A 15,274-nucleotide genomic window follows, 5' to 3' on the forward strand; every position below is an offset into this window, starting at 1 on the left:
CTTGCATCCTCCTGTACCACACTGCAGTACATTAGTGTCCTAAATATACACTGCACATCCATGACTGCAAAATAAGCTGAGGCATTTTAGTGGTTAGTAGTTGTCACGTAACAAGGATATGTTGCCCTGTAAAGCAAAACAAAGTCAGAAACTAAACTGGGAAATAACCAGTGGGAGCAGTAGTCACAATCCATTCAGGAATATTTCTTCCTACAGTTTAAACAGTGATTTATATAAATATTAGAGCAAACGTAAAGATTTTCCATGTTGAATTACAGTACGCCTCGCGTTACAGAGGGGTTCTGTTCCTAGGAAACCGGCCTTATTGTAATTTTCTCTAATGCGAACCCTTGACAAAAATAGGCAAAATTTGTTGTTTCTTTTATGTTTTGTGTTTACTTAGGTTTTTTTTCCACATTAATTCTGAAAGATTACATTTTTATTCCATACATCACATTTTTTGTGAACTCTGTAAGGGCGAATTTCCATTACTTGAACTGCTGTAATACAGGGTACACTGCATTTGTACCTGCCCACTTGTCCAAGGGTTTTACTAGATAGTTGTCCGTTCTTAATTGTCAATCAGAGGGTGATGGTGCGATGCCCTCTTGAACCTCTGCAGTCTCTGTAGTGAAGACACTCCCATACTGGTGTTGGGCAGTAAGTTCTTAATTAAGAATTTAAGTCAGTGCTCCATGGTTCAGTTTACAGTTCTTTGAGGAGATTTACTGAGGTAGTGTGTTTGCAAGGTTCTGATTCCACATGGAATACTGACTTCCAGTGGGTTCCATTCTCATTTCCATTTGTCTTGTATACTAAGTCCAGAGACCTGAATATATAAGCAACACACACAAAATGCTGGAGGAACACAGCTGGTCAGGCAGCATCTATGGAGGGAAATAAATGGTTGACATTTCGGGCTGAGACCCTTCATCGGGACATCAGGACCTTCCTCTTGAATATGTAATCCAGGCTGGCAACCCATGCAGAACTGAGGGAGTGCTGTACAGTTGGAGGCCCTGTGGTTTGGGGACAGACTCTAATCCAAGATCCCTTCTGTGTGTGAGAGATCCCATTGTTGTCTTCCATGGAAGAGTTGTGGGGAGAGCTTCTCGTTATCCAAGGCTGCCAGTTATCCCTCATCTATTATCACTCAAGGTGAAACTGGTTATTACCTTTTACCTGCCAATGGGATCTTCCTGTGCACAATTCATTGCGTTTCACTAGAATACAACAGTGGCAACAGTTTGAAATGTACTGTGTTGGCTTTACAATATTTTAGGACGTCCCAAGAAGGTGAGAGGTGCTATAGAAATGCAAGCTCAGAGCATTCAAGGATGAAGTTGACAAGCACACTAAGGGAACTGGAGGGGGATCAAGAGGGGGGATCAGAGATCAGTGGGCTTGGAGCAGAAGGTCAGCCATGACCACAATGAGCTCTGGAACTAGCCTGACGAGCATTTGTTCTATGCCTGCTTCTATTTCTTGTGTCCTTAAGCAGTTTGTTTTTTCTCTGGCTACCACTGGCCATTGGTCCCCACCTTGTCACACAACCTCATTCCCTCCTCTGCTCTTTCCTCACACCCCAACAAGGAGCTATATCTGTACAGGAAAAACTCTGTTTCTCTGAGTTTACAAAACACTGACTATAGCACAATCACTCTTGAAGTGACTTCTGTTCCACATGTTGGCCTCTGACTTCCCTTTTCAGAATCAGGATCATTATAACTGACTTAGGTGACATGAAATCTGTCGTTTTGCAGCAGCAGTACAGTGCAAAGGCATAAAATTATTATAAATTACAAAAATAAATAAATAGTGCAGAAAAAAGGAATAATGAGGTAGTGTTCCCAGACCGTTCAAAAATCTGATGGCGGAGGGGAAAAAGCTGTTCCTGAATCGTTGAGTGTGCGTCTTCAGGCTCCTGTACCTCCTCCCCAATGGTAGTAACATGAAGAGGGCATGTCCCGGGCGGTGAGGGTTCTTAGTGATGGATGCCGCCTTCTTGAGGCACCGCCTCCTGAAGATGTTCTCGATGGTGGGGAGGGTTGTGCCCGTGATGGAGCTGGTTGAATCTATAACTCTGTGCAGCCTCTTGTGATCCTGTGCATTGGAGCCTCCATACCAGGCGGTGATGCAACCAGTCAGAATGCTCTCCACCATACATCTATAGAAATTTGCAAGAGTCTTTGGTGACGTACCAAATCTCCTCAAATTCCTAATGAAGTAGAACAGCTGGCGTGCCTTCTACGTGATTGCATCAATGTGTTGGGCCAAGGATAGATCCTCTGAGATGTTGACACCCAGGAACTTGAAGCTGCTCACTCTTTCCACTGCTGACCCCTCATTGAGGACTGGTGTGTGTTCTCTTGACTTCCCTTCCTGAAGTCCACAATCAATTCCTTGCTCTTGCTGACGTTGAGTGTGAGGTTGTTGTTGCGACACCACTCAACCAGCCGATCTATCTCACTCCTGTACGCCTCCTCACCACCATCCAAGATTCTACCAACAATAGTTGTGTCATCAGCAAAGTTATAGATGGCTTCTGAGCTGTGCTTAGCTACTCAGTCATGAGTGTAAAGAAAGTAGAGCAGTGGGCTAAGCACGCATCTTTGAGGTGCGCCTGTGTTGATTGTCAGCGAGGAGGAGGTGTTATTACTGATCCGCACTGACTGTGGTCTCCCTTTAAGAAAGTCGAGGATCCTGTTGCAGAAGGAGGTATAGAGGCCCAGGTATTGGTGATTAGTACTGAGGGGATAATAGTGTTGGAACGCCGAGCTGTAATCGATAAACAGCAGCCTGACATATGTTTTGCAGTTGTCTAGGTGCTCCAGAGTGCACAGCCAGTGAGAATGTGTCTGCTGTAGACCTGTTGTGGCGGTAGGCGAATTGCAGTGTGTCCAGGTCCTTGCTCAGGCAGGAGTTAATTCTAGTCATAACCAACCTCTCGAAGCACTTCATTTGAAATCCATTTGAATCCTCTGCTTCATCAAAGTGCACAGGCCAGGGATGAGAAAACCTTTTCCTGAACATCAGTCCATAAATAAAGCATCTACTAGCATTAATGTACTAAGACACCCCAAGGGATTTAACAGGGACATCATTAATAGAAGGAGACACAGGAACACCCATCAAAGTCTGAGAAATTCTACACAGCATTGTAAAATCCACAAATTCTTCTTGCCACAACTATCACATGCATGCCTTTCACTGAATTACATGGCCCATTAATGTTTTGATTAAAATCCCCCAACTTGGACATTAGTCACTGCTTGTCCTTACCAGCCATCAGTTCCCCAGTTATTTCACCCTGCACTCCCATCTCTCAATCATGCCCCCCACCCCCTGACTCTGTTCCAGTGTTTCTGTCATTTGTGCTTCTCCCATCTCTTTGACCTATCTCTGGTGGCTGTGATATCCATCTTTTGCTGGACCTTTCCACCACTCTTTGCCTCCATTTTCACACTTAAGCCGACTCCTTTCAACCTTTCTCTTTCACCAGGCTTTTCATCACCTGATCTAATGTCTCCAACATGGTTTTTGTTTGAAAATAGCTCCTGTGAAGGACCTGCAACTTACAGCTTAGGAGACCACAACAGGTGGGACTAGTTTGGGTAGTTCTCTTTCAACCAGTATAGGTATGATGGGCTGAACAGCCTCCTCTTCCTCTGTCATAAATGCGCTACAATTCTCTGGTAGAACCAATGAGATCAAAACCCACTGCAAGCTCTTGATCCAGAACCTTGTGTGTTGTGGAACATCAAGTATTCATTAAAGTACTTCCTCAAATGTGATAAGGATTTCAGTCTCCACCATACTTTTAGGCACCCATTGCACTTTGGGTGAAAAATATTTCCTTCAACTCCCCAATTCTCTTAAATCTACATGCAGTTATTGGAAATCTTAAAAGAAAACTAAAAATGTTCAGCACATCAGGCAGCATCTGTAGGGGGGAAAACAGAGTTAACATTTCAGGTCAATTAATTTACTTCAGAACTGTTGAAAGGTTTTAATGAAAGATCGTTGACCTGAAATTCTGATTCTCTTTCCAAGACATTGCATGCACAGTTGATGACTTCCAGTATTATTGATTCTCGATCCTCGAATCCATGGTCTCTCATTGCTGATCTCTCTACTAAGAAAGGCAGGTCCTTCTTGTTCACCTTCTCTATGCCTCTCCTAATGTTATATACTTCTGTACTAAAGGAAATAACTCCACCTTAGCCAATACGTTGCACTGGCAACACCCCCCAAATCTCCACCGTACTTTCTCTGGTACTATCATGTCCTTCTAATGATTTGGAGACCAGAACTGCTCACGCACTCCAGCTGTGGCTTAATTGGTGATTGTTGTCATCCCTGCTTTCATATTCTATACAAATATAAAATAACTATCCTTAATGGTTATCTACCTTACCTACTTGTCTGAAGGCATAGGGATAGTCGATGTCTGGGGCCGTGACTCGAAGTGTGGAGGGAAGACAGTCATACAGAGAGGTGAGAAGGAGGGGTGAGAAAGGGGCTGATAGGTGGAATCCGGTGAGATGGCGGATGGAACCAGGTGGGGGAAGGGAAAGGGGGGAAGATAAGAGAGAGGGGCTAGTGGGCAATAGGTGGGAATGGATAAGAAACAGGGGAAAAACATGGGCAGATGGACCCAGGTGGTGGGACGGGAGGGGGAAGGTGGAGACAGAGCCTGGAAGGTGATAAGTGGAACCAGATAAGGAAGGGATGATGAGCAGGTGGAACCGGATGGGGGAGGGGACAGGGAGAAGAGACCCAGGCAGATAGGTGTGTGGGCGATGAGCAGATAGAAATGGAAAAGGTGAACAAAAGGAGAGAGAACCCAGGTGGATTGGTAGGAGTGGGAAAGGAACACAGGGAGTGAGGGTTACCTGAAATGGGAAAATTCAATGCTCATACTGTTGGGCTATAGGCTACCCATGTGGAACTGAGGTGCTGTTCTTCTAGTTTGTGTTCAGCCTCACCAGGGCAGTGGAGACGGTCAAGGACAGACAGGTCGGTGTGGGAATGGGTAGGGGAGTTGAAGTGAGACGCAACCAGAAGAGCAAGATAGCTGTTGCGGACAGATTGTGTGTGCTCCCTCGATCTGCCCATCGTCTGCCACTCCTTCTGGTTCCACCTATCACCTGCCAGCCCCTGTCTCACCCCTCACCGCTTTATACTGGCTATCTCCCCTCTACACTCTCAGTCCTGATGCAGGGTCCTGACTCAAAACGTCGACCATCCTTTTGCCTCTACAGATGCTGCCCGACCCGCTGAGTTCCTCCAGCAGTTTGTTTTTTGCTTCCGATTCCAGCATCTGCAGACTCTTGTGTCTCCATTTATCTACTTGTCCAGCTACCTACAGGATGCATTTCGAAGCACTTCTATTCATGCACATTTCTGGGGTTCTTACTGATAATTGTTTCTTCCCTTGCCTTATTTTTTTGATATATCTAAGTACTGTATCTTTCTTCTGTTAGTTTTTTAAAATTATTACTGGGGGTAACTGTGATCATGTCCCCTTGTTCACAGCTCTGAGACAAAGAGAAAGGAGAAGAGGGGACAGGAACAAAAAGAGAGTGATAGGGTCAGAGAGAGTTTCAAGTTTAAGTTTATTATCATTGGCAGACACAGGGTATCATGAAAATTAGCTTTCTGCAGCAGCAGCACAGCACATTATACACATGACAAACATAAGTACACATAAATTTAAATTAGCACAAATTGTACATGACTTACACAACAAAACAAACATAACATTACTAGAGAGAGAGAGTGTGAGAGAGAAAGAAAAAGAGAGGGGGAGAGAGGAGAGGAGAGAGAAAGATAGAGAGAAAGATAGAGATAGAAAGAAACGGAGAGAGAGAGGAGAGACAGAGAGAGAGAGAAAGAGAGAGGAGAGATAGAGAGAGAGAAAGAGATAGAGGGAGAGAGAAAGAGAGAGAGACATAGAGAGAGACAAAGAGAGAAATAAACAGAGGGAGAGAGAGGAGAGAGAAAGATAGAGGAGAGACAAAGAGAGAGGGAGACACACACAGGCAGAGGAGAGAGAGAAAGGCAGAGGAGAGAGAGAGAGAGAGAGACAGAGAACAGAGAGAGAGAGCAGAGAGAGACAGGGAGTGTCCAAGGTAGTGTTAGGGTTTTTCAAATCACTTCAAGAACCTGGAGGCAGTGAGAGACGAGGGAAGGAAAAGGTAGAAAGAGAGAGTGAGAGAGATGGAATGGAGAGATACAGCGGAGAGGACAAAAGCAGAGAGAAGGAACTGAGAGAATGAGGAAGAGCAAAACAGTCCCAGCGATAGAGAGAGAACATAACACGTACTTTTACAATACAATAGCTTTATCTAGTTTTACTGATGCCTACATCTTTTAAAATTATTTAAATCCTTTAACCACTGTGGTGGGATTAGAGTTCACATTGCTGGTAGCACGGAGCGTCAGATTGACAGCATTTCCCCATCAGATACCTGAACAGCAGTACTGCAGAACAGGAATGGAAGGAATGCACAGCTTGACACAGCATGCGAGCTAAAAATAAAAATAATTAATCCCGATGCCAGAAGTATTGCAGGTTCTGCATTAATAGTTCGCTAAATAGAGTCTAAGGACTTGAAATCACACTGTGAGATATTAATAACAAGGTTGTGAGGTGTGTTTGTCTGCTACTTTCACAGATTACTCTACCTAACAGCAATCACTGCACCTGAAGGCAATTCACTGCAGACCAATTGCTGTGGTATATTGAGGAATATGATATTGTGGAGCATGAATCAAGCCTTCCTGTGTACAAAACACATTAACGCCTTACCTGAAATATTGGACAGTATGGTACAAATCCATTCTCCATGCACTAAAGCAATAATTAGGGCTTGAATTTATATTTTTAATTTACTTAGGGGCCAGGTGTTTTCTCAGCTTTTATTGGGTTATTGAAAAAGAGGTGCTTCAACGTTTTAAAGTGTAACCAAGTTATTAATAAATAATAATTCATGTACATTCAAAGACTTATTACCTTATTAAAACTTACCACCATCTACCAGATCACCACCATCATGCCTCTGACCAGTATTTGCCACAAATATATGGTGTTTTGAAAGCAAGATAAATAAAAGTATAAATTTTAGATTGTTGGTACTTATTGCCACCATAACATTTTACCAGTAGAAAAAATATTACTCTTCTAATTAGGCCTTTGGGGATTTTTTTTTCAGTTTTTAACAGTCAGAGCCAGAAAAAATTCAAGCCCCATGTTTAATGTTTGTGTAAGGAAGTGTTTTTGAAATTTGGTCTTACTGAAATCAATGGAACTAAAGTTTAGGAAGTGGTGTTCAATGCACCCCTGCTACAGTATTGCCAGTGTAACCAGACGCAGGATCTTCCTGCAGGTTCGGATGCAGTATAAGGCACGTGTGAGTTAGAGCTTGGCAAACCAATTTGAGCCCAAGAGGACCGACTGGCAGTATTGGTTTAGGTTGGGTGTGTTTTCTGATTAAATGTTAAGTTTCTGGTAAGCCTGGTTTAGTACTTTGTCCAGGTCAGGATGGTTTGCTTGGTTATTACTGCCCATGTTCTCTGTGCTTTATGAACATTTGTTGTTTCATTCTCAAACAGTCTCATTGTTATTTTTACAGCAATGTTTGGTTGGAAGAGCATAGAACATAGTGCAGCATAGGAACATGCTTTTGCAGTCTTTTTGCTTTTGCACTGTCTTTTTTTCACTGTATGGTATAATTTTATGTATAATTTATATTCTGTGAGATGTCTGTACCGACGTGCCTGTGATGCTGCTGCAAGTTTTTCATTGTACCTGTACCTCGCTGTACTTGTGCACATGAGAATAGACTTGACTTGACCATGATGCCAATTTAAACTAACCCGGTCTGCCTGCACATAGTTTATATCCCTCCATTCCCTGCCGGTTTAAATGCCTGCCGTAATATCTTTTAAACAACAAAACATCTGCTGGAGGAAGTCAGCAGGTCAAACAATATCACTGGGGGAAAAGCCCTGCATCAGTCCTGAAACATTGACAATTCCTTTCCCCTCCACGGACGCTGCTCGACCCGCTGAGTTGCTCCAGCAGATTGTTTGTTGCTCCAGATTCCAGCATCTGCAGTCTCTTGCGTCTCCTAAAGGCCTCTTAAACATTGACCTTTAGATCTTTGGACATTGGCAGTTGGCATTTAGCAGTGGGAAAAATGATAAGCTCTCTGGCTTAGGTTGGGTTGTGATTGACTGTGGATGAGACTGGGTGTTAAATATATTCCAAAGCACATCCTCGTCCTCTCTTTTTGATGTTCGTTTTCAACATCACATATTGTGACTGCACCTGTAACTATGTCCCAGAAAAGGAGACTAAACTGGTCTAAACAGGCAATACGCCACAGGCTGCTGGTGAATTAACAGTCTGCCCCATTGATTAACAGGGTAAAGTACATTGAGCCTTCATTCGTTATCAGCCCAATGCAGTGCTCTGGTGTAAACTGCTTCTCTTATATTGGATTTGGTCTTGCAAATCCTGACACAGTCACTCATAGTCATTCCCGAGCAAGAATTAAAAAATAGCTGAGAAACTATCCATTTAGTACTCTTCTTCATGTAGAAATCATGTATAAAAGTGACTTTACCTGGACTAACATCCTGCGTTCAAATCCCACCATTGTAACTCGGGGATATAAACTCAAGGAATTAAACCTTGGATTAGGAAAGTGACTGCAAAACTACCAGATTGTCATACTTTTTAAATCTGTACCATGAATGTGATTCAGAGGCAGGAATCTACCACTAAGGTGTGACTCCAGAGAAACTTCCAAACCAGGAAAGAATCAGGAAAATTAGGGCAAATGGGAGACTCACTCAAAGCTAGCAGAGCCACTGTCTCACAGTGCCAGAGACCCAGGTTCAATCCTGACCTTTGCTACAGTCTGTGTGGAGTTTGCACGTTCTCCCTGTGACTGCGTGGGTTTCCTCTGGGTGCTCCAGTTTCCTTCTACGTAAGAACAGTTAATCAGCCACTGTAAGTTGCCCCTAGTGTGTAGATGAGTGGTAGAATCTGGGGTAAGATGACGAAAATGTAGGGAGAATTTAAAAAAAAGGGATTAATATAGGATTAGTATAAATGGGTGGTTGGCACAGAGTTGATGGGCTGAAGGGCCTTTCTCTGTGCTCTATCTCTCTATGTCTCTATCACTCAATGACAGGCACACACACAATGGGCATAATACCCTCTTTCATAGCAGTTAGAATCCAGCAACCTACCTGCCTTTAACATCTACAACAATAACAAGATTATCCATTTCTATAGCACCTTTAAAGAAGCAAAACATCACAAAGCACAAGAGAGTTATCAGACAAAAATCGATGGTGAACCACACAAGAAGTTATTATGGCAGATGTGCAAAGGCTTGGTCAAAGAAGCAAGTTTGAATGAGCATCTTAAAATGTTGAGGGGGGGGAATTCCAGAGCTTGGGTCTTGGTAACTGTGGGCACAGTCCCCAGTAATGGAGCAGTTCACAGAGTCATACAGCACAGACACAGGCACTTCGACCCACCGTGCAAACCAGCAAGTACCTATCAATAATAATCCTGTTTACCGGCACTTGGTCCATAGCTTCCTATGCCTTGGTGATTCAAGTGCTTGCCTTAATACGACTTAAAAATGTTGAGAGAGTCTCTGTCTCCACCACCCCCTCAGACAGTGCGTTCCAAACCCCAACTGCAGTTGCTCCTCGGATCCCCTCCGAACCTCTTACCCATTATCCTAAACCTATGCCCCCTAATTTTAGACCTCTGTAACTGGGAAAAGTTTCCTACTGTCTACAATATCTATGCCCCTCATAATCTTGAGGATGATCGAGAGGTTGGAAAGGAGGGAGTGGGGAAGCCTTGGAGGTGGGAGTCGATTACATAGTCTGGAAGGACGAGAGTGTGGAAGTCAATAGTGAGAACTTTAAAACTGAGCTGCTGCCATTGTAGGTTACTGAGTGAAGGGCTGGCGGTAAGTAGGACCTGGGGCAAGGTAGGAATGGTGCAGAATCAGAGTGCACAGCCAGCCTGCTTTATGTATTCGACCACTTTAATTCTCCATCCTCCTCTCTCACTTTGACCCTGAGGAGCAGCACCTCATCATCCATCTGAGCACCGTGCAGCCTTCCAGACCCAGTGTAGGAATTCTCCAACATTAAGTGACACACTCTTTCTGTCTGTATCAGAACTGGCTATTTCTGCCTGTAATTATTTTGGCGCAGTTTCTTCTTATACTATTAGTATAGTCTGGCCTGATGCACATGCCTATTATTGACACATAACACAAACATAGAAGCAACATCCGATCCAAACCACTACACTAACCGCATCGTTAACTCATTTGGTCTTACCCTGTTGGAGATATTTTCTATCCATCTCTCTCCCCCACCTTCCCTGTGACTGAAAATTAACTTGCTTTTCTGTCTTTCCCTGTTCGGATGAAGGGTCTTGGACCGGATATGTTAACTGCTTCTCTTTCTTCAGATGGAGACACAAGAGATTGTAGATGCTGGAATCTGAAGCAACAAACAAGATGCTGGAGGAGCTCAGCAGGTCGAGCAGCACCTGTGGAGGCAAAAGGATGGTTGATTTTTCAGGTCGAGGCCCTACATCAGGAATCACACATGGGTCCTGATGCAGAGTCTCGACCCAGAATGTCAAGCATCCCTTTGTCTCCAGAGATGGTGTCTACCAGAGATGGCCCATCACCACCAGCCCATCACTCCCCTGTCACTCTTCATTGGTAACTCTGCTACTGTTATAAAACAACGTATAGCCTGATTTACACAGGTGATGCCAACCGGTGTTATATAACTTTCTCCTGACTGTGTTGATAAAGTAACAAACCCCTTCAAACATGCATCTTGAAATGTGAATTCAGTCAGATCCTCTACACTTTTCCACACTATGGCCTGTCGACTCATTGGCCTCTTTGAAAGACTCCCAGGGATGCTGGAAATCTGGAGCAACACACACACACACACACACACACACACACACACACACAGCATCTAACAAGGGTCTTGGCCTGAAATGTCGACTGTTCATTTCCCTCCATAGATGCTGCCTGACCTGCTGAGTTCCTCCGGCATTTTGGGTGTGTTGCTCACAAAAACCCTGGCCCGTTCCAGACACCCACCACTGTGTTAAAAACAAAATTTGCCCCACACATCTTCTTTGAACCTTCCCCCTCTCACCTTAAATGCATGTCCTCTAGTATTTGACATTCCTACCCTGGGAAAAGGATTATGACTGTCTACCCTATCTATGTCTCTCATAATTTTATAAATGTATACAATGAGATGTACTCTTGACCTCACAATCTACCTTGTTATGACCTTGCACCTTATTGTCTACCTGCACTGGACTTCCCTGTAGCCATGACACTACTCTGTATTCTGTTATTGTTTTTACCCTGCACTACCTCAATGCACTGTGTAATGAATTGATCTGTACGAACGTTATGAAAGACACGTTTTTCACTATACTGTCATGAACCAGCAGCAAAAGAAACACTGAGTCATAATTCAGTGTTAAAAACTACTTTATTAATAACTACTTATGATAATAAGAAAAATAAAAGTAAAAATGTTAGAATGTTAGAAGTAAAAATGTTAAACCTTGAACATTAACCCCAAAAACTAAACTTGTCGTGCGTGTGTGGCAAAGTCCCAAACTCCAAGTCCAGGAATGGTTCTTAAAGTTCTGTTCCGCAAGCCATAAGGTGAAACATGAGCAAAGGCTTCTTCAACAACCACCGTTGTCTGAAAATAAGACGTAGATGTAGAGAGAACATAGAGAGTAATTACGAAATCCAAATGTTCCACGATGGAACCCAAACGACACCTCAGTGTTTACTCGGTAGTGACCTCCTCACCCCGAAAAGCATCCGAATCGTGGTCGTCCAGACAAATACCTGTTTCCCTCTACAGGTCAGCAACAAAGTGAACTCCACCGGATTACTTCCAATTTCCATACGTGGATTATAGTGACAGACACAGTTATTGTTTCTCATCCATCGATAGAGAAAACTAGCAGGCTGGTGTCTCTCTCTCTCTCTCTCCTCTGACTGACTTCGATGACTTCTTCAACAACGTCATTATGTCCTTTATCTTCTGTTGACGTAAGCACACCACATACACACACACACACACACACACACACCACTATGCTCTATCTTAAAGGAACATTCACCTAGTCCGTAACAGTACCTCAGTACAAGTGACAATAATAAACCAATACCATACGAGTGCAGAAAGGATCTACAAGGATGTGGCCAGGACTTGGCAGACTGAGTTATAGGGAGAGATTGGACAGGCTAGGACTTTATTACTTGAAGTGTTGGAGACTGAGAAGTGATCTTATAGAGGTGTATAAAATCATGAGGGGCATAGATAAGCTGAATGCACTCAAGTCTTTTGTTGGGGAATCAAGAACTAGAGGGCATAGGTTTAAGGTGAGAGGGGAAAGACTTAATAGGAACTTGAGGGGCAACTTTTTGACACAAAGGGTGGCATGTATGGAATGAGCTGCCAGAGGAAGTGGTGGAGGCAGGTACAATAACAACTTTTCAAAGACAGTTGGACAGATACATGGATTGGAAACGGCAGGCACGGTCGTGTAGTGGTTAGCGTAATGCTTTACAGCGCCAGCGAGCCGGGTTCAATTCCATCCACTGTCTGTAAGGAGTTTGTACGTTCTCCCCGTGTCTGCATTGGGTTTCCTCCGGGTGCTCCGGTTTCCTCCCACATTGTGAGGCCAGATCAGTGGGGGTATTCAAGGAGGAGATAGACAGATATCTAAATAGTCAGGGTATCAAGGGATATGGGGATAAGGCTGGCAAATGGGATTAGAATAGTTTTTTTTTTCTCTCTCTTTTTTTCCCACCCCATTTCTTTTTCCCTTTTCCTTGGAGCAGACTCGATGGGCCGAATGGCCTGCTTCTGCTCCCTTATCTTGTGATCTTGTGATTCCAAAGACCTACAGGATAGGAAGTTGTGGACATGCTACGTTGGCGCCAGAAGCGTGGCGACCCTTGCAGGCTGCCCCCAGAACACTACGTGTTTTGATGTACATGTGACTAATAAAGAGATCTTACAAGGTTATGCGCCAAACGCTGGCAAATAGGACTAGCTTGGATGGGACATCTTGGACCAGTTGGGCTGAAGGGTCTGTTTCCATGCTGTATAAATCTATGAACTTCCATCAGGTCTCCCTCCCCCACGCGCCCCCCCCCCCCAGCCTCCAGAGTATAACTGTCCCTCTTCCCCCTCTATCTCTAGGGTACATCCACAGTTATATCAGCCCATCAGTGTACGAGAGCGGAGCGGAGAGGCAGAGTGGTCTCGGGACCCCCGACCCTGTCTATACCAAAGTCAACGAGGTGTATGGAGACCCCGAGGGGCTGGAGCCCGACAGCCCGCAGTCGGGGCTCACCACCGGCTACTTCAGCGGGGAGGCGGCGGTCAGCGAGGGCTACAGCATGGACGCCTTCTTCATCACGGACGGCCGGTCGAGGAAGCGGCCCGAGAGCGCGCCGCGGGAGCGCGCCCAGCGCCACACCTGCAGCGAGTGCGGCAAGACCTACGCCACCTCGTCCAACCTCAGCCGGCACAAGCAGACCCACCGCAGCCTGGACAGCAAGCTGGCCCGCAAGTGCCCCACCTGCTCCAAGGTCTACGTCTCCATGCCCGCCCTGGCCATGCACGTCCTGACCCACGACCTCAAGCACAAGTGCGAGACCTGCGGCAAAGCCTTCAGCCGCCCCTGGCTGCTGCAGGGACACGTCCGGTCCCACACGGGGGAGAAACCCTTCGGCTGCGCCCACTGCGGCAAGGCGTTCGCCGACCGCTCCAACCTGCGGGCTCACATGCAGACGCATTCAGCCTTCAAGCATTTCCGCTGCAAGCGCTGCAACAAGACATTCGCCCTCAAGTCCTACCTGAACAAGCACTACGAGTCTGCCTGTTTCAAGGGATCGCAGGAGGGAGATTCCTGAGCCCCCAGTGTGGTGTGTGTGTTGAGGGGAGGAGGGGAGGAGAGGGGGGGGGGGTGTAGGGTGCGGGCGGAACAAAATGCAAAAAAAACAGTGAAAAAAATTTTAAAAAAACACCTTTCTCCACCTCAAAGCAATACTTCTTGAGATTACTGTAGGGACAAAATAAAACGATGCTGGATCTTTGTCTATGATTAACAAAAACCTCGGACAGTTCAGCTTGTAAAGCTGAAGGCATGAAGCGGATACAAGCAAGACTTCTGCCCTTTCATTAAACAAGGACTAAAAAGGAATGAAAAGGGCAATTGTGACTGTAAAGCACACACACACATAAAACATGCACATGTACAAATATGCATGTGCGCACACGTATACACACACATACACACACACAACTGCACGCATGCACACACTGGTGAATTTGCCCTCCCTGTACACATGCCAACTACACGCGTCGCATGCACCCACGCACCACACATGCAAAGATGACCTCTGTATTTTCGATGCTGCTTTTTGCTAATGGAATGGAGGGGGAAAATATTTATTGCATCTTCCAAGGTGATTGAATTGTACTCGACTTTTTAGGGAAAAAATGTTAACTTTGGGGGGGGGGGGTTATTTTTCTGTTGATGCGAAGACAACACGTTTCCGAGTGTGTTGCCCGGCCAGCGTCCAGCGTGAGTGGAGACAGATGTTTCTCTGCAACAGCAGTAGAACTGTTTGTGCCATTGTACTGCATGAATCTACAGTAGGATCCAGAGGGTTGGCTGCTGACAGGAGATTTTGTGACCAGACGCTGTTGGAATCCTGTGCTAACTGACAACCTAGGTAACTGATTATTCAGCAACGTGGTACAAAGGTGGGTAAGGAATATAATTTAAGATGCATTTCTGCAAGGTATATTCACCTGACCACGGAGTTACAGAACAGCATCAACAGGTCTATGATCTTTACCATACTGATGTTCCATGTGAGCCGTTACCACCTTATCACCTTTCTGCCATGTCTTCATCCACCCTTTCCGAGTTTCTATTCACCTCCAAATAACAGCAGGATCGACATCTTAAGTTTCCCATGAGTTCCCCCTTGATTTATTGATGATCATCTTAGAACCACATAAAATCCATTCATACTTGGTAGCTTAGTGTTAAGTTGGTACCCAAAGGCCTGGGCCACTGATACAGGGACACGAGTTTGAATCCTTCTACTGCAACCAGGGAATTTAAATTTAAATCGGTCTGGAATTA

General features: G+C 44.9%; 1 protein-coding gene across 1 annotated transcript in view; it reads left to right on the forward strand.

The window, feature by feature from the left end:
- The window catches only part of LOC127579051 (transcriptional repressor scratch 2-like), a 32,345-nt gene extending 18,315 nt beyond the window's left edge, over nucleotides 1–14,030 (forward strand). Inside the window, exon 2 of the mRNA XM_052031683.1 lies at nucleotides 13,315–14,030. Within this exon, the coding sequence (XP_051887643.1) occupies nucleotides 13,315–14,030 (716 nt within the window). The remainder of the gene's footprint in view (nucleotides 1–13,314) is intronic.
- The last annotated feature ends 1,244 nt before the right edge of the window (nucleotides 14,031–15,274 follow it).

This window comes from Pristis pectinata, chromosome 16 (assembly GCF_009764475.1).
Source record: "Pristis pectinata isolate sPriPec2 chromosome 16, sPriPec2.1.pri, whole genome shotgun sequence".
In the NCBI taxonomy this organism is placed as follows: domain Eukaryota; kingdom Metazoa; phylum Chordata; class Chondrichthyes; order Rhinopristiformes; family Pristidae; genus Pristis; species Pristis pectinata.